Below are 22,195 nucleotides of genomic sequence, written 5' to 3'. Positions count from 1 at the left end.
GAAAAGTCCGTCAAGCATCTCTGGGGTCATTTTCATCAAAGGTGGGCATGTCTTCACTTCTCAGAGACCTTTCTAGATAAAGTTCAGCTCCTCTACTTTCAGGTCTAACCAGCTTCGAGGTAGCCAATGAAACGCCGCTTCCTCTGAGAGAGTCCCCACATCCAGCTTCCACAAGGAAGGACAGGGCATTTTTGTTCTCCATGAAAAATCCTTCCTAGGTTTTCTATACCAAAGCTGGCCTTCTCCATTCAGAAAACAAAGTTTGTGAACAGTCCTGTTTTAAGTAAGACCCGTGACTAAGGTTCTATATTAGCTCAAGCGCCTGTGAGGTCAGGCAGCAGGATGGAACTCTGTCCACTTGAGGAATAAAGGAACCAGGACACAGCTCTTTGGTAGAGCAATCACCTGGTACATACAAGGCCCCAGGTTCCACTTTCATACTGACTACACTCAATGCCATCCTTTCTGTTTTCTCCCAGATTTCTGGAACCCATCCTTCAGAACCCGTAAGGGTCATAGGTGACTTGGCAGATGATCTGGCAGACACAGAAAAGCTGGTCATTTTTACCTCCATGAGTAAGAAATTTTCATCAATCCCACAGAAACACCAGGAACCTGATCTGAGCCTGACAGCGATGAGTCTTAAGACAGGTAACTGTGTTGGTTAACACTGCAGCTGGACACCATGTAGAGTCACTGAAGTCAGAGAAGATGCTGAGTATGTCTGTGAGAGAGGCTTTAGGTTAGGTTGAGGTGGGAAGACCCACTCTAAATGTGGGTGGGCTGTGTGATTTGATGAGCTTGGTCCTAGACTGACCAGAGGAGGCAGTGAGCTGAACACGGACATTCACCTCTCTCTGCTTCCTTGACCATGGGCTCATAGTGGCTACCTCAGCCTTCCTGGTCATGGTGGACTGCACTTTGCAAACCAGTAGCCAACATAAACCCATCCTTCCTTAAGGTGTGTTTCTCCTGTCTTTTTTCATGACAAAAAAAAAAAAAAAAAAAGTAACGAACACAGCAGTGTTTGAGGGATTCTCAGATCCCCTCAGGTTGCCCCTTCCTGGATGTCTACATAATCTCATACATAGTGTGTGCATGTAACATGGGAAACGCAACATGTCTGGACTGGCAACCAAAGATACACAGGTGAAGGCTACAGGGCCAAGGGAACCAAACCTGGGAGGCTTAGGTAGATAGGTACTAACTAACGAAGCCTTAATCAAAACCACAGAGCAACACCATCAGGCTTTATGTGGTAAAAGGTGTTTAGAAATACTCCATGTCTCCACATGTTTGGGTCAAATAAAGGGCAAGTTCTAGACCATGACCTGCTGAGAGCAGAATTAATTCGAAGCAGGATAAAGGCTCCTCCTTACCTTATCCAAGAGCTTGATGGCAAGAGCTTCTAAGAACAACTTATGGGACACATCGGAGCCATCTAGCAGACACAAGAATTTGATGGCACAGATTCTCACGTAATAATCTTCTCTCTTAGCACTTAAAATACAAAATGATAAACTATGTTAATATGTTTTAGAGGTAAAAATATGCGTCCACATTTTGTACCAAAAGCCATTGCAAGTACCAAGCCCTCCTCTGAAACAGGCTTGAGATTACATAGGCCTAGATTTAATGAACGTCTTTTTGAATTGGGAGACAGCAGACAACAACAGAGTATTCCATAGAAAAAGCACAGAATGGGCACAGATCCACCTAGACCTCAAGGATCTACGTGTGCACACACACAGACACAGACACACACACACACACACCCCTATCCCCAGACCCTAGTGTGAGAAAGAGGAACAAAAACAAGAGTATGGGCTCACAACTCCATGGCCTGTCTCTGTCTCCCACTATACTGTATTTCCCATGTGCTCTGAATGTCTGCCCATCTGCATCAAAGTGAAACTGTTGGTATTTTCCATACCTCAGGTGATCTCTTCCAATGTTAATAGATATCACTTTAATGTAACAATAAGCACGTGGCAATACCCACTTGAAAGTGACGCTCTGACTTCTATGTTAAACCAGCCGAGCAAATGAAAACAATGAAAAACATTAACTGGGCTGGAGAGATGTACTAGCTGCCTGCGGGACCTGAGTTCAGTTCCCAGCACCCACATCAAGAAGCTCACAACCTCCTGGAACTCCAACTCCAGGGATCTAACACCCTCAACACCCTCCTCTGGGCTCTGTAGGTGTCTGTACGCACATGCACATGAACAAATGCACATAGAGACACATAAGTAAAAGTCTTTGAAGCAATGATAACTGCTCACATTTAGGGAAGCATGGCAGATGACTTAAAGTACAGCTAGCCCTGGAGTGAACACTTGCTATAAACACTCACAGCAATCACCTGTTGGCTTTAACTCTAAAATCACAATAAAATGATTTCGTAATCTTTTCATATTTCAAACACACATGCAGGTTTATGAGAGAAGATGAGAAAATAAGACTTGAATAAAAAGTATTTGATAAGCTCCAAAAATATTCAATTTAGGGCTGGTAAGATGGCTCATGGGAAGAATGCTTTTGACAAGCAAGCCTGGCTGCCCAAAGTTCCACACTCAAAACCCACATAGAGGTGGAGGGACAGAACTGTACAGAGTCGTCCTCTGACATCTATATATGTGCCACGGCACAAGCCCCACCTCCTCCAACACATAATAATAAATGCATTTAAGTTCAATTAGATAAGAACCATCTTCCTAGAAATACACCCTCATGGCTATCCCACGCTCACCGGCTACACACACTAACTAGGTATGAACTTTTCTATGTTAATTATTCAATGAAAAGGCTTCAAAACAACCCAAAACAAAGAAACTCAGGGCCTTTCATTTACCCTATTTTTCTATATAGCATTTACTTGTTAAAATGGTAACACTGAATTCTATAAATTTTACAACCAACTAAAGGTTTAAAGAATAAAGTATACATGTTGTTCCACCTCTCCACCCAAAGCCCAACCCCTAAGGAGGAGGAGGGGCCTATATTATTTGAAGGCATGTCTTTACTTGAACTAGGTAGGCTACATTACATTTTTGAAAGTGTAGCAACTTAGTAAATAGTGAAAATATAAATAAAATATGTGAGCAAGGGGCTGGAAAGATGGCTGGGGCTGGAGAGATGACTCAGCGGTTAAGAGCACTAGCTGTTCTTCCAAAGGTCCTGAGTTCAATTCCTAGCAACCACATGGTGGCTCACAACCATCTGTAATGGAATCTGATGCCCTCTTCTCTTGTGTCTGACGAGAGTGACAGCATACTCATATACACTAATAAATAATATTTTTTAAAAAATATATGAGCAAAGAATATTATTTTTTAACTTAATTTTTTTAGTTTTATTTCATGTGCATTGTTATTTTTGCCTGCATTTATGTCTGTGTGAGGATGTTGGTTCCTCTGGAACTGGAGTTACAGATAGTTGTGAGCTGCTATGTGGGTGCTGGGAATTTAAACCTGAGTCCTCTGGAAGAATGACCAGTGCTCTTAACCACTGAGCCATCTCTCCAGCACCAAAATTTTATTTTATATTTTAAATTTTTATTTATTTTCTGTATAAAAGTACTCTATCTGCATGTATAGCTGGATGCCAGAAAAGGGCATCAGATCCCATTATGGACGGTTGTGAGCTACCAACTGAACTCAGGACCTCTGGAAGAGCAGCCAGTGCTTTTAACTGCTGAGCCATCTCTCTAGCATCCTTTAAACACATTTTTGAAGGCCTGTGCTATGGTTTGGATGGGAAATTCCCTCTCAGGTTCATATGTTGAAGCTATGTTTGCAAGGGGTGGCCCCATTATGGAGTTCATGGAACCTTGAGAGGTGGGGCCTAGCTGGAGGAAGTGAGTCACTGGGGGAGGGTCTTAAGGCCCTGCTTCCCTTCCCATTTCTGTTTGCTATCCAGCTCTGGATGCCACAGCCATAAGCCAATCCTGAAGTCACGATGGGCTGTATTTCCCCAGACTTCTCTTAAGTTGCTTGTCAAACAGTTAGCCGTAGTAGTAGTAGTAGCAATAGTAGTAATACAGACAATTCATTAAGCTAGATATAATGAGAAAACTTTCATTTATGAATAACAGAGCTAGAATGATAGCTCAGCAGTTAAGAGAACTAGCTACACTTTCAGAGAACCCAGGTTCAATTCCCAGGACCCACATGGTGGGCCACAACCTTCTTTAACTCCATTTCCAGGGAATCCTGACGCTCGCTTCCAAGCTCGGAGGGCACCAGGTAAGCATGCACTGATATTCATGCAGGCAAAAAACTCACACACATAAAATAAAAATAAATGAATCTTTTTAAAATGTTATGAATAAAGACCGTCACAGAGGTTAAATCAAGCGGAATGTCTCACCTGCATCAAGACACAAAAACAGGCTGCACTTACTTCTCAATGATGATGTTTGCTGCACAGCCTTGTCCAAGGTTTTCTATGAAGGTTTGGACATCCTGAATAAGTCTTAAAAATGTGAGGAGAAAAAGAAAACAGGCTCAACACATGAAATCCCCAAAGTTAATACTACAGCCCGGTTGAATGCTCAACACAGATGTAACCCCAGCCACGCGTGACAAGCAGACTGCGGCATTTTTACCTCTGATCGCGCCTAAACACTGTTCCAAACACGCAAGCCTCCAGGACAAGTTCACTGTAATCCTTAGCACTGGAGAATGACCCCTGGGACACGCTGGAAGCAGCCCCTAGCCATGACTGGCAGCAGTGACGTATCAGAATATTGAAGACACCTGATTTTATGGAGGACATTTCAATCATCTTGCACATAATCTGAAACGAGACACAACAGTCAGGTTAACCTTTGACCAGGTCAGTTATAAAGAACTTAACAGCATAATGATAATTAAAATCAGCAGTAAATGACTAAAATTAGTGCCAGGCAGTGGTGGCACACACCTTTAATCCCAGCACTTGGGAAGCAGAGGCAAGCAGATTTATGAGTTTGAGGCCAGCCTGGTCAACAGAGTGAGTTCCAGGATAGCCAGGGCTACACAGAGAAACCCTGACTCAAAAAACAAAACAAACAAACAAAAAAAGACTAAAATTAGCAGCATAATAGTTTTGCTACAAAGTAGCGCTTTCAGATGATGGATCCTGGATCCTAAAGATTCCCAGCCTGGGATGATTGATCTTGACAGATTTTTGAATCAATGAGGAGACAGGTGTCTCTAAGTGCCTACGGGGGTGTTTCCAGACATCCATTCTGAATGTGATGGCGCATTCTGCAGCCTGGGGCCTGCATTGAATACAAAGGAGACAGTGAGCTGAGCACCAGCATCCATCTTCGTTTCCTGACTGTGGATGCGCTGTGACAGCTGCCCCGTGCTCCTGCTGCCCCCGATAGACTGTGTCCCCAAACCAAAAACCCTCTCCTTCCTTCTCATAAGACTGAGAAGAGTAACTCACAGCCTGCCCCCAAACCCTGTGCATCAAATGCAAAATGCATCAGCTTTCCATGTCAGTCTACAAAAGGTCCAGCATTTCTGGCTGATTCATTCATCCAGAACTCTCCAGGAGAGTCTCAGGAGGAGGAGGAGGCAGCCCCTTCCTGCAAAACTAGGACTTCAGTGCTCCAGGAGGTCAAGGCCACAGTCTTATGATGTGCCCCACAGTGGACAGAAGGGTGGGATGGGCATCATGGACCACAAACAGGAACCAGAAGCAAGCAGAAACTCCAGCAGGACAGAATCCCATTGGGGCATCCTCACTTCTAAAGGAATGGCTACAAATATAAGTTCAGCATCTCTCATAGCCCTGGGGACCCTGGGGATATCTCTAGAATGTCCCTGGAGAGCAAAATCTACAGAGGCTTCAAGCCCTGTTCATATAAAACAATGTAGAGCCTCCACGTAGGAACATCATAGCTACTTTAGATAAGACTGCAACCCAGGCTCATGGCTGCAGCTGACCTAGGACAGCTACCCATATCCCAACATGTCTACAGACAATGATGTCATGTTGTAGTACCCAAAGGCTGTCAGTCTGCTCCTAGTAATTTCTGGATTGCTGACAACATCTCATACGGTAGAAATAGTTGTTATATTTTTACAAGTAACAAAAAGGCTAAATTTGTTCAGTACTGATGCAAAATTTTTTTCAAATATTCTTTTTTAAAATGTTATCTAAAAATGCTCACATCCATTTATTTTGGGAGGAGCATACAAATGGCACAGCGCACATATGAGGAGCAGAGGCTAACATTTGGGAGCTGCTCTCGACTCTGACCACACGAGGGGAATCCAACTCTGGTTTTTAGGCTCAGTGGCAACTGTCTTTACGCACTCAACCATCTCTCTGGCCATCTGGCCTTCAAATATCCCTAACTATTGGCTGAATCTGTAAATGGTAAAGCGTGAAGCCTCAAATTCAGTGGGCTGTAAAATCCTTTATTTCTCTACATAAGAATTTCAAAAATGATAATTCAAGAATAAAAGGTACCAGCCATGTGCCTGCTGTCTCTGTCAGTGTCAAAGCATACCCTCAGCTCAGCACCAAGCTCATGCCAGCCTACAGGAGGGATAGTGTTTCCACGCCATCCAATTCTTAGAGATGGAGAGTTAGGCCTCCTGAGTCCCACCCTCCACCCCTTTTTAAAGATTTATATGTTATATCTTAGTACACTGTAGCTGTCTTCAGACACACCAGAAGAGGGAGTCAGATCTTATTATGGGTGGTTGTGAGCCACAATGTGGTGGCTGGGATTTGAACTCAGGACCTTTGGGAGAACAGTCAGTGCTCTTAACCGCTGAGCCATCTCTCTAGTCCCCAAGTTCCCAACCCTTCACTCGCCAAATGAGTCAAGTTTTTTGTTGTTGTTGTTTTGTTTTGTGTTCATTGTTTTGAGATGAGGTCTCACTATGTAGCTCTGGCCTAGAACTCACTATGTAGAAGACAAGACTGGCCTGGAACTCAGAGATCCACAGCCTCTGCCTCCTGAGTGTTAAGATTAAAGCCATGCGCCTCCATACCTGTCTGTGACTAAAGATCTTAAATACTGTTTGAAAATGATGGAAAGCCGAGATCTGGGTGTTAAGTGTCCCCACAGCTCAGATGTTCTGACTCCTTTGCCCATCTGGTGGTGATATTTTGAGAGGTGGCACCTCTGACAAGTACGAAGTGGTCCTGCTTTGGTCTGTTCTCTTCCTCCTGATGCACGAGCGTGGCAGGGGCCACTGCTTCCCTCTCCTTCCACTACAGATGGGGCAGCTGCACTGCTTCCCTGTCATGATAGACTATAAACTCTAAAACTGTGAGCCAAAGCCAATCTCTACTCTGGTCCTGTTGGCCTTCTTGTCATAGCAGCAGGCGAGGTGGCCCCATCTGAGCCTCCTGTCCCTGTCACCAGAGTTCCTCACCTCATGCAAACACACGTTCTGGGAACAAAGGCAGCAGCCCTAGTACTTGGTTACAGATGCACTTCTTCTCTTGTCCTACTGACCACACAAACCTCAAAGAGAAAAGTTACCTCTTTTATTTTGAAGTACACCTGGCCCTTGAGTTTTGCGGCAATGGTAAGAATCTCCTGGTCGAAAACAAAGTGAACAAAAGCCTTTAAATTAGGCCAGAACGTCAGCTGTGTGTTGCTCAAGGAAGATAGAATTTTCCAAGCCACATCAAAGGACTCTATGCAGAGTGTCTCCTCAGCGGTCAGGAGCTGGTAGCAGGGGGTGGAAACGCACAGTGTCAATCTCCACCGCAACACTGTTGCTTTATCATTGCCCCGCTCACCCTTCCTTCCTCCATCTCACCTTGGGAACTAGCACCTCCATGCAGCGGAACACAGGCAAGATGCGGCCGGCAGGGAGGACGGTGAGGACGTCCAGCGCTGCCTTCAAGGCCTGTACAGGGGTCTCAGCAGCAGGGAGAAAGCCCTCCAGCACGTCACTCTCCGTGCTTGGAATGAGGTGGTGGTACTTTCTCAGCAGGAAGGAGAGGCAGACCCACTGATCATGTAGATACTGTGCGACTACTTTCCCCCATCCTTTGGAAGACAATGATTCTTCAAAGACACTGAAAAGATCAAAAGACAAGATACTAAGGCTCAGTTTCCCAACTTTACTTCACTTCTTTGGCATATGGGGCTGGTTCTTTATGAGCAAATGGACGGGTGGTTTGAAAGAGGTCAGGCTCTTGCAAATCCATGGACAGAGGCTGGGAGGTGGGGGGGGGGGGGTGTCTTCCAGCTTTTCAGTCAGGAGTAAAGCTCTCCGGAGCCTCTCCAGGACCAGATGCTGGTACCACATTCATCAGCTTTTCAGTCTCCAAAACCTTTAAGTGTCTCTTTGTAAGCTGCTTGGCCTCAGAGAAACTGTTACAACAACAGAGAACTGACCGAGACAAGGCATACACCCAGTCACCATCAAGCGGCACAGCCACTAAATTCTGAAGCAATCCCACAGAATTAATTTTTACAACGTAGTTCCACAACCTTGAGAGACTGGCTGAAAATTAAGTCAGAAAGGTCGGCAGGTTTCTGACAAGGGAGATGGACAGCCTTAATGGTGCCCTTCCCTCCAAAACGGGGCCTCATCTCCCCACCTCCACTGCACCACAAGCATCATCAGGCATCTCCAACAACCCCAATGCAGCAAACATTGGATTGTTGTTAACCCTTAACGAAGACATTCCTCATTCACCTGCCATTCTCCAGGGGACGCACAGGGATGCTCTGCTCCTCTGATCGGGGCTTCTGCAGCACGTGATTGAGTGGAAGAGCTGACAGGAACCTGTCCACAGGCTCAGCATTGGGAGAGTCAGGCTGCAGCACTGGGTGCTGGTCCACAGCCTCACACAGAGCTGCCAGGGCGGCCATGCTGACCACTCTCTGTACCTGATGACTCAAGGTCGGCTCCTGCAGAGGACAAAACGACCCTGAAGCCAGGCAATCTAGTCTCAGTCTGAGGTGACCCAGGCTGCAAGGCTATGACACCTCAGCGACACTCCACGTCCTGCCTTCCTTCCCGTTGCAGCCGAACATCAGTGGGATAAAAGAAGTTCAAGTGTGTGCTCTCTGCAGAGTTTAAAATGGCAGCAGGTATGGAAACTTTGACCTCTACAATGAGAGCTGCCTAGACTTTCTTATAGGACAGAGCAGCTACTTGTGAATAACAATGTCCCGGCTTTGTCAGGGTCCAAATGCAGGGACCAGCCTCTAAAGTTGGGCTTTTAACTACTCTGCTTTTCTGTTATGTTTAAGAAATACCTACAGGTGTTAAAATCCAGTGCAGACATATCTGCATAAACAACTCCATAAACAATAAAGAAGGAAATAAACACCACTATGTAGGCACAAGAGGCAGTAGGGAAATGAAGGAAGGAGAAGGACCCTGGTCCAACAGAGTCTGCTGCCATTCACTCTCCTGGAAGGGCCAGGTCAGAATCACCCAGGCACACATGAGCACACGTCGCCAGCTGGTTGTACTGTTTGGGGAATTGTGGAACCCTAGTGAATAGGTCACTAGCGGGTAAACCTTGAAGGAAGTTCTGGTATGAGCTCTTCCTGGTTTGCTGCGATGTCAAGCGCTCCACTCAAACCCCAGTGACACCGAGGCACGGCACCACTCCCTCGCCACAACACTGGTCCCTCTTACACCCTAAGCAAGAGGTGACTTCCCTTAAGTCATCTCTGCCAGGTAAGTAAAGAGCGCATGTTCGTGACAGAGAAGCTCGAGGAGGTTACCTGGGCCAGCTGCAACACAGGACACAATGGGAACAGAGGGGAAGAGTGGACCAACTAGCCTGGAAGTCAAGGCAGGAAGCCAACCATGGAGCTGTGATTTAAGGCAGATGAAAGGGTTCTATACTGGGCCAGGGTGAGCAAAAGACCTAGGTGTCTCCCATATCCGCACCAGGGTGATTTTAAGACTGAAGAATTGCTGGGTACAAAGTCACACGCCTACAAATTCAGCTGCTCAGGAGGCCCAAGGAAGAGGATCGTGAGTTCAAGGTCAGCCTGGGTAACCTAGGAAGAATCTATCTCATAGTTTAAGTAGGATGAGGTGGGAGCCCTGATGCAGTTCAGTGATAAAGCACGGGCTGAGCATAAAAGCACTCTAAACTACAGGTCGGGACCCAACGAGTGTTAGATAACTAAAGGTGGGGGTCATGAAAAAAATCTGATACAGTCAGGTTTTTAATACACGGTGACCCCAAATTACCTGAAAAACCAAACCTGTGATGAGTCTAAGGTGTTGTGGCTCTGTTTGTCCACAATCATTGTGGGACTTCATGGTGGCCTTGGTTCTGAACATAAACACTGTCACTTTGACTTCACACCACAGAGAGCCACTGAACGTACCAGACACGCCTGGGCGCAGACTGAGACTACTGCATCTTATAGGCAGTGTTATATGTACAGTTCAGCTTTTACGGAAATATAGACTCAATTTGAGAAAACAGATACTTTAGTGTGTCCCTACAATGGCTCTTCAACACGTGATCACAAATTAGTATATCTTTGGATTATACTCTTAGACAATCATATTGACCTCATTAATATACAATTTGCTTTCTTCTTTAAAAAGAACTAAACTATATGCATACCAAAGAACTGTTTTAAAATAAATTTCTTTATGACTTATTATCTGTGAATGCTTAATTTGTGTTCCCATTTTATAGACCTATATACCCAAGTTTATGAAAAATTTTCAGTGAAAAGGGGTCATGAGTGAAAAAACATTTAGACCTGGCTTAGGGTGTGTGAGGTCCTGGGTTCAATCCCCAGGAGAAGGGAAGAAAGGAAGGGAAGGGAGGGAGGGAAGGAAGGAGGGAGGGAAAAAAGAGGGAGGCAAAGGAGAGGGGAGGAGTAGGGAAGGGGAGAGGGAGAGATGGAAGTAAGGAGAGAAAGGGGAGAAGGAGGGAAGGAGGGGAGGGGAGAGGAAGAAAAAGAGAAAGATCAGATACACACATACACACATTCAAAGCTCAGATGTGTTCCAGCTATACTCTCACACATAGTATTAGCACATACAGGCAGAATCTCAACAATCCGATTTAGGAAATCCTTGTAATTACAAAATATTACGGAGCAATCAAATAGGTATTCCTTCCTGGACATAACCACACACCAGCCCAGGAGGATTACCTGTCTGTCCTCAGCCTCCTGCAGATGGCGAACACATGCGTTTTTCAAAGGAGAAAGGACCCGGCTGATGGGGTTGCCTGCTTTCCAGCCCAGCTTAACCTGGAGACTGATGAGCTCAGACAACACCGTCAGGTAGAGCTGACATCGGTCCAGATCCGCCACCTACAACAAATATCAGGACACGTAAGGACGTTGGGATCTGTGACTTCTCACAAGCAGAATTCAGGCAGGAAGCAATCCCTGTACTAAGGGGACACTGAAGAGAAAGCCATCCCATCATGCAGTGCCCAGGATGTCTGTGTGTAAGCTAAGATGTCCTTCTTTACAGTGTCCCAGCATGACACTTTCACAGCACAGCATCTGAAACTACATCGATGAGGAAGCCTTGGGAGGCAGACACTATTCAGTGAATTCTTTTTTTAAAGTAAGTATCAATATACATTTCAGTGGGTATCTTTGTATTTTCATTCCTCTGTAATGCATTTTGTGTAGTCATCAGAATCTCCCTTTCCAGTCTTCTGGCTACTCCCAATGGCCCTCCTCTTTCCAATGACCTCTCCTTCTCAAGGTCTCAAGAGCATAGCTGATGGATTGCTTATGGGGGAACAGGCACCTTCCCAGTGGCTATTCCCCTGATGGAAATATCTCCGTCTCCCAGCAACTGCTAAGCACAGAGAAATCCCCAGGAAAGGGTGGGACCATGAGAGCCCTTCCTGCCTCCGTAGCAGATGTGGATGGGCCCAAGCTGGCAAAGGTCTTGTGCCAATACCCAGTTTCTCCAGCTCTTTCAGCCTGGCCCTTCAGAAACAATAACAGCAGTTCAGCCTATGAGCGCATGCGCGCGCGCACACACACACACACACACACACACAGCCCTGGTCCTACCCTTAATCTGACATTCAGAATATCTGGGTCCAGGTCCCAGTCAAGGACCTCAAATCCAAGATAGTCAAACTTTCTGAACACGGTAAGTGGACAGACATATCATCTGGGGAAACTGAGGCCTGCTCAGGTCACAGTCACTAACATAGATGGAATGGAAACCAGGCGCAGTGGTTTGAGTAGGGAACACTTTGGGGGGCTCCTGAGTTTAAACACTTGTCTCCAGGCAGTGGCTCTGTTTGGGGGCTGTGAGACCTTGGGAGTTGCCATCTGACTGGGGGAAGTGGATTGCTGGGGGGGTGGGCCTTAGGGTTGGAATCTAACTGCTTCCTGTTTACCACAGGATGTAGCCAGTTACCCCTCTCTCCTGCGGTCCTCACTGAAGCTCACTCCCGCCCAGTCCCATCAACCATCTCTTCTTGCCATGACAGATCCAAGTCTATCAAACTGTGAGCCAAAATAAACCATCCTCCCTTAAGCTACTGCTGCTTCTGGGCATTTTACCACACGACACTGGGCTGTTAGGAAGTTTACGGTGGCTCTGCTTCCCTGAGTGGTTTCTGGAGAAACCGTCACACCAAGGAAATGTCCCTTTCCCGGGTGATCTGGCGAGTGTGGACAAGGGAAAGCCACAGCTGTGACGGGCTGCAGGAGAAGTTCCTGAAGCCCGAAGTTACTCACGTCCTGCAGCTCGTTCATGGTGAGTCTCCTGAGCACAAACTGAGACACGCTCTCTGCAGCAGACATGATGGAGCCCTGGAGGGCAGTGGATACCTCATCTGTGGGAGAAAAGGTGCTTTATTAACACGATAGCGGTGTTATCACAAAACATACCAGGAGCTCATGAACAACTGTTAGAAAGATAATCACTAGAGTCCAGAACTCCATACCACAGGCCCAGCATGAGGAGTCTGGGCGGGCTGTGGTGTTAGCACACACTGGAACGCGCCCCTGGATGGATGTTACATGGAAAAGACACATGGACTTCTCACAGACACCATTTCTGTGGAGCCCCCAAACAAGAAAACACCACGTTTCCAGGCCCACGACTTCAGTCAACTAATCTTCAACCACTGTGCCAAGACAACATGGGCAAAGGCGAGTCTTCCCTAGATGGAAGCCAGGGGTTCCTGCAGAATGAACAGGAGCCTTAAAAAAAAAATAATAATAATACCATGCAGAAAAAGCACAAAGTTGCTTAAACTCTCACTCTGAACACCAGAAACACCCCCAGCAAGCGATTGCAGAGCCCACTCTCCTCACCATCCTGGGCACCGGGATGTCTTGGCACACAAGAATGCAGCAACCGCACCAGCAGCTGGAGGCACCGGTCAGTCCTCAGCAAGGGCATGTAGGCATTGGTGCCGAGCTTCCCTAGGGCATCCAGCCAGGGGTCTAGGAAGATCCTCAACACGTTCTGAGTCCTCTGCTTTTCCCTAGATGGTAAAAGGACACCCACATCAGCCATCTCAAAAGCATGGTGATGCCCCACCTAGCACTTGTGGAGCAAGTCAGCTCGGGGATCATACAGGTTACTTCATGCACGGTGCACATGCCCAGAACCTGTCTGGGCCTTGCAACCCTCACAGGGTTGGGACACAAAGCCTGGGCCCACTGAGCTCTGTGATAAACTGCTGAGGTCCTGACCAATGGTTTTGCAGCAAAGCAAACAAGAAGAGAAGAGATGGAAATGGGAAGAAAAAAACCCAAATCCGTGTTCACATATGACTGTCAATGAATAAATTAAAAAAAGAAAAGGATAAATTAGTAAAAGACATGTCACATTAACTGTTTTTAAAAATGCAAAATGAAAAACGCTACAAAGGATGCCTTTGGCACTACAACTGTCTAGAAGGGATGTGGTTTGTCAAGGTCGAGGTACATAAGGCCAAAGTCCCACTTAACCCTGGCACTTCTGCCCTGTACCCAGAGGCTAGCCCATCCTAACTGCCACTTTTACTGCCATCAGGGCACTTTACAGTTTACACTGGGATCTTACCATCTATTTTTCTGGTGCCAGTATAAAAACGATACATTGTCTAATTTAACATTAAATTGTAAATCTGACATTTAGTTTACCAACCTGCAAGCACTGACCGACCCTACACCCATTAATGGGCTGGTAAATTAAACATTTCTTTAGTGTGTGGCTAGTGTCCTGGTTCTGGCCTCTGTCAGTGACTCCACCAATCTCTGAAAAGTCTAAATGCCCCTGATAAACCTAACTAGCCTCTTTCTCCCCCATGCATCCACCACTCCTAGCACTGAAGAAACCCTGACCTGAACTTGGTCTTCACTTCTTCCACGTCCACAGCCAACAGGACCATCAGCGCTGTCAGCCTGGCTTCCAGCCAGTCTGGCATGAAGCTGCTTTCTTCTGTAAGACAACAAAAGGTAGGGCTTAAGACGCATTCTCAGGGCCTGAGAAATGGTTCAAAGGATAAAGGTGCTTGAAGTCAAGCCTGATGACCTAGTTTGATCCTCAGAATCTACAGCACAGAGAGAGACACTCAGGAAAGGATGCTGACGTAGTTGAACTCTACAACCGACAATTACCTGGTCGGTTAAGACTTACTCCTGGGTCAGAAAACCAGATGAAACATGGTGATCTGAGACAAAGGCAGGGAGTCTCAGATGTGTCAGATCCAAAGGCACATACCCTGCCCCCCCCACACACAAATTATTATTGCTAATGTCCTTAATGAAGAGGAAGCATTAGAAACGTAAAAGGGATCCTGATGAAGGAGTTTCTATGAATTCTTCCCTCCGGCAGGCTGACATGGTTCTTGCAAGTCTTCGCCTAGTCTCTGCCAGGAGTAGGACTCGGTGAGAGAGCACATCCCAAGCTTGCCCACAGCCGGGGCTTTAAATCTCAGAACCACAGAAAGAGCAAAAGAATAAAGGAAAGGAGAAGAAAGGTCTTTACAAGTGAGTGATGGAAATAATAAGTACGCTCTCTAAAACTGGTTGGGGGGTGGGGGTGGGGGGACTGGAAAGATGGCTCAGGCAGTTAAGCCCCAGCTGTAAAAGGATGAGGAGTTTGAGGTTTGGATTCCCAACAGCTGTGTAAAAGCTGGCAGAGGTGGTGGTCCACCTGCAATCTCAGTGCTTGCAGGCAGACAGGAGATCAGATCAACTGCATATCCCCAGGAGAAACCTGCCAGCTAGACTAGCCAATCAGACCCCGCCTCAGCCACACTAGCCAACCAATCAGACCCTGCCTCAAGCTGCTAGCCCAGCCAGCCAGTCAGAGCCAGCCTCAAAAAAAGAAAGAGGAGGGCAAATGACAAGCCCCAGCCTCTGCACGCACCAGTGCCCAGCCAGACATATGCAAACATATACATGCACACTCGTACGCACACATCAATCAGATAAACATGTTCATCAGTTCACAATAAACGTGGTGCTTCTAAATCATGAAAATATGCCTATTTGCATAATTTGCACTCAGCACGAGTTTCCATACTAGAAACCCACACGCACCTGCCCTGCGGGTCCTCACAGGTACTTGAGCAGCCCCTGACACCGACACTGACACTGGTTCAACATATCCCCAAGTCTCCCAACCCACAGGGCCAGCAGGGAGCGGCTCTGCTCCTGTGGCTGAAGTTCAGACTCACACAGCACAATGGCTCACACGTCAATCTGCCCGTGACTTCAGAGCACATTCTTTCCCTGAAGAGTTCACACTTACTTTCCCAACCCGGAGACTTCACGAACTCCTGAACTAGGTTCTTCACGTAAGCATTTAACGACGCCTCCTGTCCATCAGAGCCACCAGGTGAGGACTGCTTAAAGTATCTTTCATTGACACGTAGCCAGTCACAGAGCTACACAGGAAAACCATGGCAGGGTTATTTTATTCTTAAAATGTAACAGAACAAAGCATTTCTAATTTCCCTGATCCAATCTTCTGACTTCCACATAAACTGAATTTAAATCAGAACTTGATACAATCTCATGGGGCCACCATTCATTGAAGTATGAGGGGCACTGAGGAATATAATTTTGAAAGCAACTGTTGCATTTCATAGTGGTTAGTGACAGCTCCATGGGAAGAGGGGGCTTTTATAGAACTTTCAAACCGCTGGCTTTCAGCTTACCTCTGTCCACAGCACCGTCCCACGTCCTAGAGACTCCTCTTGTCTCAGAGACAAGAGAAAAGCTGAGACGTCAGAAAGAGACACTTTCTCCTAGGTAGAAAAAGCTCAGTTTAAACGTTTGGAGTCACATCACAGCTTTGTTGAAACATCAAGTCAACTAAAGCAGGATGTCTTCAGTTAAGAGACAAGAAGTTACATTGTTTCAAAAGAAGTCCAGGAGCTGGGAAGACCCGGCCAGTGTATAGCGTGAGGGCCAGAGTTCAGATTCTCAGAACCCACATAAATACTGAACAAAGTTGGTGACCAACTCTGTGACAACTTGTGAGGCAGAGACAAGGGATCCCTGGACAAGCCTAGCAGGCAGACTACTAGAATTGGCAAGAGATGCAGCCTCAGTAAGTGAAGGGCAACAGAAAGGATCTGTCTACACACACATGCGCACATACATTCATGCATACATATTGCATGCCCCACACAGACTCATGCCTAAATAAATAAATAAATAAATGGGACTACTCAGTGGCAATCTATTATTATATCAAAAGTCAATCCTTTTTTTTAAGTGTACACATATGTATTTTCTTACTCTTTTTGGTGGGGGGGAGTGTTTGAAACAGAGTCTCACTTTGTAGTCTTGACTAGCCTGGGCTGAATAATCTATCCCCAGGTTGTATCAAACTCAGGCAATCCTTCTGCCTATAGAGTGGGTAACATTTTTTTAAATGTACATTTTCTTTTAAATTGGCTATTATCTTTGAGGAAAAAAATGAGAATCTTTTAAAAAACATACTGTCGATAAAAATTAATTACTACTAATAAAAAAAAAAAGATTCTTTTGAAGCAACAAAAAGAACCTCCAACTGAAGAAAAAGCTGTGTTCCTTAGCCCAAAGATCACAGATTCTGAATTAAGACCCTGCACCTGGCCTGGTCGGGCACACACAGCTCTGGGGTGGGGGTGGGGTGGGGTGGGGTTTAAGTGAAGTCCATTTGCAACATGGCATGTGCATTTGTACCGTCTGATGTGTTGAGGCTGCTCTAACAAAGCATCCCAAGGTTAAACAGGGGTCACATTAGCCTGTAAAGACGCCCCATGTTCACCGCTCTGTCCTATGCAGCCATGTGCTGACTCTGGCTCTAGACCTTGGGTCCCAGACCCTCTACCAGGCTGTGAGATTGTTTGTGAAAAACTCCAGGAAAGTAGACTAGGGCCCTGAGGCCAGGTTTGTCCTGGCACCTGGTTCTGCATCAGCCCAGGCCTCACAAATGCTGGCATTCCCAAGCCCCAGACAGCAAACCACTGTTCAACACAACCCAACCATGTCACAAGTACCAACACAACCTGCACACACCACACCACACCACTTCGGCCACCTGGGGTGGTGCCAGTCATTCCCAAGTCCAAGTTCCATCTGGACACCAAGGGCCAACACGGTCAGGAGGCCTTTTGACAAGCACCGCCACAGGCTGGATGACTCGTGTGTACGGGTAGCTGTAAGTCTGTACACACAGGCACACTCACCACATCCACCAGACGCATGGCTGTCTGAAGAAGGTAGCACTGAGCTGCTCCTCTCAGGAGGACCTGGTGTGTGATCATGGTGCACTGGAGAACATCCCTGGTTCAAAACAAGGACACCAGTAAGTGCCGGGAGAAGTCTGATCACCCACTATCACTGACTTACACAGCCTACGACTTACTACACACAAAGTGACCATCACCAGGAGTGGCCGTCATCGGGAGTGGCTAGCACCAAGTGGCTGTCACCAGGAGTTGCTATCACCAGGAGTAGCAGTCAACAGGAAACAGCAGGAGTAGAAGACACCAAGGAGTGGCTGTCACCAGGAGTGGCCAACACCAGAAGAGCTGCAGAGCCAGTTACCCACCATGGTCTTATGCAGAACACAACTTTTGTTTTTCTTTATAACTTGAGACAAAATCTCACTATGTGATCCAGACTTCTAACTTCTAGACCAGACCCGCCCCAGGCTTGTGTTTCCTCTCCAGTATTTTCTTAAGTCCTGGATTACAAGTGGGAGCCACCACACCCAGATACCATTCAATTCTAATATGAACTTTCTTTTAAAAATAATGATAGACTGGATATGATACCTCATGTCTGTAATCTCTCAGCACTTGTGAAAGTGAGACTGGAGGATTTGTGTGAATCAAAAGCCAGCCTGGGCTACACAGTGAGAATCTATGTCTTGAAGGAAGGAAGGAAGGAAGGAAGGAAGGAAGGAAGGAGAGAGAGAGAGAGAGAGAATCAAACCAAACAAACAAAAGGACATAAAGTAAAGTACTTACTTTAAAATGTTTTTAAAGTAAAAATTTCATGTATATTTAAATACTTTTGCCAGGTATGGTGGTGCACGCCTTTAATCCCAGCACTTGGGAGGCAGAGGCAGGCAGATTTCTGAGTTCAAGGCCAGCCTGGTCTACAAAGTGAGTTCCAGGATAGCCAGGGCTACACAGAGAAACCCTGTCTAGAAAAAACAAAACAAAAAACAAAAAACAAAAAAAAACCACTTTATAGTCAATATCATGATTTGATATTTGTCCTTAAATTTAAAACAGCAAACAAACAAACAACAACAACAAAAAAAACCCCTAGCCTTAAGTTGTCAAAACCTAAGTCCATATGTTATGGGATATAAATAAAAAATATCAATTTTTCTCACACACACTACATAGCAAACAAATGAACACACCATGAGTAAATTACCTGAGGGCAAGAAGACCCTCTCCACCCAGGGCCTTACAGCTGGGTATGCTTGCCAAAGCCCTGGACAGGAACAAAACCGGCACTGCACACCAGTGTCTGTCTGCCATCCTCTGAATGAACTTTAACAGGAAACAACCTGGAAGAAACGGTTTGAAACCGTTATCGTCACCATAAGCACACAGAAAAAGTCCTTGGCTTCCTTAGTCAATAAGGAAACATAAACAAACCTCAGACCCACTAGGATGGCTAAAAAAGAATATCGACATGTTGGGAGGATCTGGGAAAAATGAACTCCTCACGCTACTGGTGGGGATGTGGATGGGTGGAGTCAGGGTGGGGAGGGAATGTGACCCTGAAAACCCCCTTCTAGCTGTGTGACTAGGAGGACTCCATACAGGCTCCTGCACTGAGAACACAGATGCCTGCTGAGCAATGGATTTAAAAAAAAAAAAAACAAAAAAACAGGAAGAGCCCACCATGCGGTGAGGATGAAATTTGATTCAGCCACAGAAACAAAGCTCAGGCTACACAAACCGGGTCGATGAAGAGGCCAGCAAGTGCTCAGTTCCCTGCACGAGACCACGGCACGCATACAGCAGGGAGACATGTGCACAGGCCAACAGACAGACATGCAGCAGAGGCTGTGAGAAAGCTGGTGTGTGAGGACCAGCTCAGGGCCTGGGGTCCCCTCTGGCAATGAGGGAAGTATTTTGGAAACAGACAGTGAGTTAGTTGTCTAATTTTAAATATAACAAACACCAATGATCTGCCTCGATCTCCCCTGTACTGGGATTGCAGGCATGAACAACCACGAGATAAAGCTTTAGCTTATGGGAACCACTTTTCTGAGCTGCTCAAGACAAGGCCAGAACCACTGCCAGGGCAGCCCCCAGCTCCTGGGCACACTGGAAGGCCATTCCATGCCTCTCTTGGGTCTCATTCCATGGCTGACGTCCTATTCTGAGACACAAGGGGTTGGTGCTTTCTCCTCCTCTGGCATCTGTTCATTGCACTGTTTTCTCTCATCAAGAAATCCTAGAAGCAGCCAGACATGGTGAAGTACACCTTTGATCCCAGCTTTCAGGAGGAGGCAGAGGCAGGTGGATCAGAGTTCGAGACCAGCCTGGTCTATATAGGAGTTCTAGGACAGCTGGAGCTACTTAGTGAGATCGTCTTGGGGGGGGGGGGGAATGATTCCAGAGGCTTCTTGAAACATAATCTATTTTGTTTCTTCCAAAGCAAGCAGCATAAAACTAGACATGATATTCTCTATGAAGTGGTGAGTGGAGGAGCCACAAGGAACTGTGGGTAAGTTTTCTGTTTTCATATGGCTGCACTAATCAGACCCAATAAACCCTGTCTTAGGCTTTCCTTCACACTGACCCCACACACTTCCTGGCCCCTACCACCAACACCAGGCAGGCAGCCACCAGAGGGCGCCCTGCTGGGCATGCCATTCATACTGCCAATATGCAGACCCAGGAGGCTGGAACCCAGGTACCCAAAGCTAGCAATTCCACTGTCCTCTCAAGAAACTACTTTATAAAGAGTCACTGAGATGATCCACTTTGGGGCTGAAGAGATGGCACAGTGGTTAAGAGCACCCACTGCTCTTCTGAAAGTCCTGAGTTCAAATCCCAGCGACCACATGGTGGCTCACAACCATCTGTAATGAGATCTGACTCCCTCTTCTGAGTGTCTGAAGACAACAACAGTGTACTTAGATATAATAAATAAAAAAAGACGATCCACCTTAATCACAAGATACTGCAGACCATATTTACCTCATTTGCATAGATGACACCACTGGTCATCTTGTGAAGCAATTTGTAGAGTAAATATAAGAGAAAAAGAAAATCCATACCTAAGGTCAGTAAGTCACAAAGACCAGTATGACAATATAACTCCAAGAGGAATAAGTCCTCTGCCACCCGGCACCAAGAGGCTCACTGCTTTATGTCCACTTCCAAACTTGGCTCAAAAAAAAGTAAGCCCCAACCCAGGAAAGTTCACTGACTCTAGGACACAGTGGTATACAAATGTGCGCTCCTTAGCTACATAGCTACATCTTTCTGCTGAAAAGGAGAACCCAGCGTGGGCTGGGTACTGTCCAGTACTTTTTCTAGAGCCCAGTTATTTGTTCAACCTTGCTTGCTGATGCTTGAGGAGAAGACAGTATACAGACCACAAGAGCAGTGCTCAGATACCTGCATGGCGCTGATCCTAACTGTTACATGGCACTTGGTACCCGTACCAAAACATGCTAAAAGTTAAAACGTAAATTCAAATCTCTACTGACATACTCTTTGTTTCTTCTGGAAGAAGGGAAGTATAAGTGACTAGAAACTTCTGCAGCTTTAATCCCAGGGGAGAGTCACTTCCCAACGGCTGCCCTGGGGACCTGCGGACCAAGAGAGAGGGAGAAAAACATGAACTTAAAATCCATTCACAAACGCACATTTGGGTGTTAGTCTAAATGCAACATGACCCTGGTTCTCAGCAATAAAGTAATTGGACAGCTCTTTTCTCCCTGGACCAGAGTTTTATTTTCCAGTAATATTTGGAGATTCTTTGAACATGGAAACATCTGGATGTTTGCATAGAAGGAGCAGGACTCCAGACGGTTAGATTGAAGGGCTGTGACGACCTTTGATGATAACGATTCTCTCCTTCCTTTATCACACACATCAGTCTGGGGTCATTATAAAAAACAAAAAACGGTCAACTTAAACTGCACTTTATCGTTCCCAACAGGTAATTCAGTGACTTCCCATCTTCAGGTCTAAAGTAACAGAGCATTCACAGTGAAGACAATATTAGGGGTGACACAGCAGTAGTGTTTAATCATGAACACAGACTTGGCCATGGTGGGGTTTGGCTGTGTGTTATCTGCTAACTGAACCCAACAGAGAACCAGGAGGTATTGTGATAAATGTATGCACCGACTCTCCCAAAGCATAGAGGCCATGTGCTGATTCCACACTGCCTCACAGATGTGGAACTCCAGCCAACATGACTCACCGGAGACTCAAAACTCCATCACAGCAATCCATTTTATGCTTTCAATACTTACTCATCAGACACTGGGAATCAATATATTCCTGTAAGTTGGGCAGATGCTAGCATTTTTAAAGAAAAGGGTGGGGAATGGGATGATTTTCTTTTTAGGGGCATCCTAAGTGAAATTTACTTAGAATTGTGAATTAAGTGATGAGAATCAGAAAGCCATCATAACTCTAAAAGCAGGGGAGACCTGAAAGGACAATTTGAGGTGATAGATAACTCCCCAAACAAGGCTAAGGTACAAAACGAACGAGATTCTGCTAGCTAACCTTTTCCAAGGTGAATGAGCAGACCTCTATGAGCCATGGT

At 46.1% G+C, this 22,195-nt stretch overlaps 1 protein-coding gene across 2 annotated transcripts in view; it reads right to left on the bottom strand.

Annotated features, from left to right (window-relative positions):
* Positions 1–22,195, bottom strand: part of Tarbp1 (tRNA guanosine 2 -O-methyltransferase TARBP1) — a 47,927-nt gene that overhangs the window by 13,936 nt on the left and 11,796 nt on the right. For both annotated transcript variants that reach the window (XM_021170959.3, XM_029480695.2), the window contains exons 6-20: positions 21,127–21,224; positions 18,824–18,959; positions 17,620–17,716; positions 16,099–16,188; positions 15,690–15,825; positions 14,276–14,372; positions 13,259–13,431; positions 12,677–12,774; positions 11,114–11,275; positions 8,667–8,881; positions 7,779–8,040; positions 7,496–7,684; positions 4,610–4,800; positions 4,405–4,476; positions 1,380–1,500 (exon numbers count right to left, since the gene is read on the bottom strand). In XM_021170959.3, coding sequence (XP_021026618.1) covers positions 1,380–1,500; positions 4,405–4,476; positions 4,610–4,800; positions 7,496–7,684; positions 7,779–8,040; positions 8,667–8,881; positions 11,114–11,275; positions 12,677–12,774; positions 13,259–13,431; positions 14,276–14,372; positions 15,690–15,825; positions 16,099–16,188; positions 17,620–17,716; positions 18,824–18,959; positions 21,127–21,224 — 2,137 coding nt within the window. The remainder of the gene's footprint in view (positions 1–1,379; positions 1,501–4,404; positions 4,477–4,609; positions 4,801–7,495; positions 7,685–7,778; positions 8,041–8,666; positions 8,882–11,113; positions 11,276–12,676; positions 12,775–13,258; positions 13,432–14,275; positions 14,373–15,689; positions 15,826–16,098; positions 16,189–17,619; positions 17,717–18,823; positions 18,960–21,126; positions 21,225–22,195) is intronic.

Source organism: Mus caroli, unplaced genomic scaffold, assembly GCF_978045245.1.
Source record: "Mus caroli unplaced genomic scaffold, Mus_caroli_1 scaffold_10, whole genome shotgun sequence".
NCBI classification, from domain to species: domain Eukaryota; kingdom Metazoa; phylum Chordata; class Mammalia; order Rodentia; family Muridae; genus Mus; species Mus caroli.
Note: the sequence above shows the minus strand (reverse complement) of the source record. Positions and strands in the feature narration are given on the sequence as shown.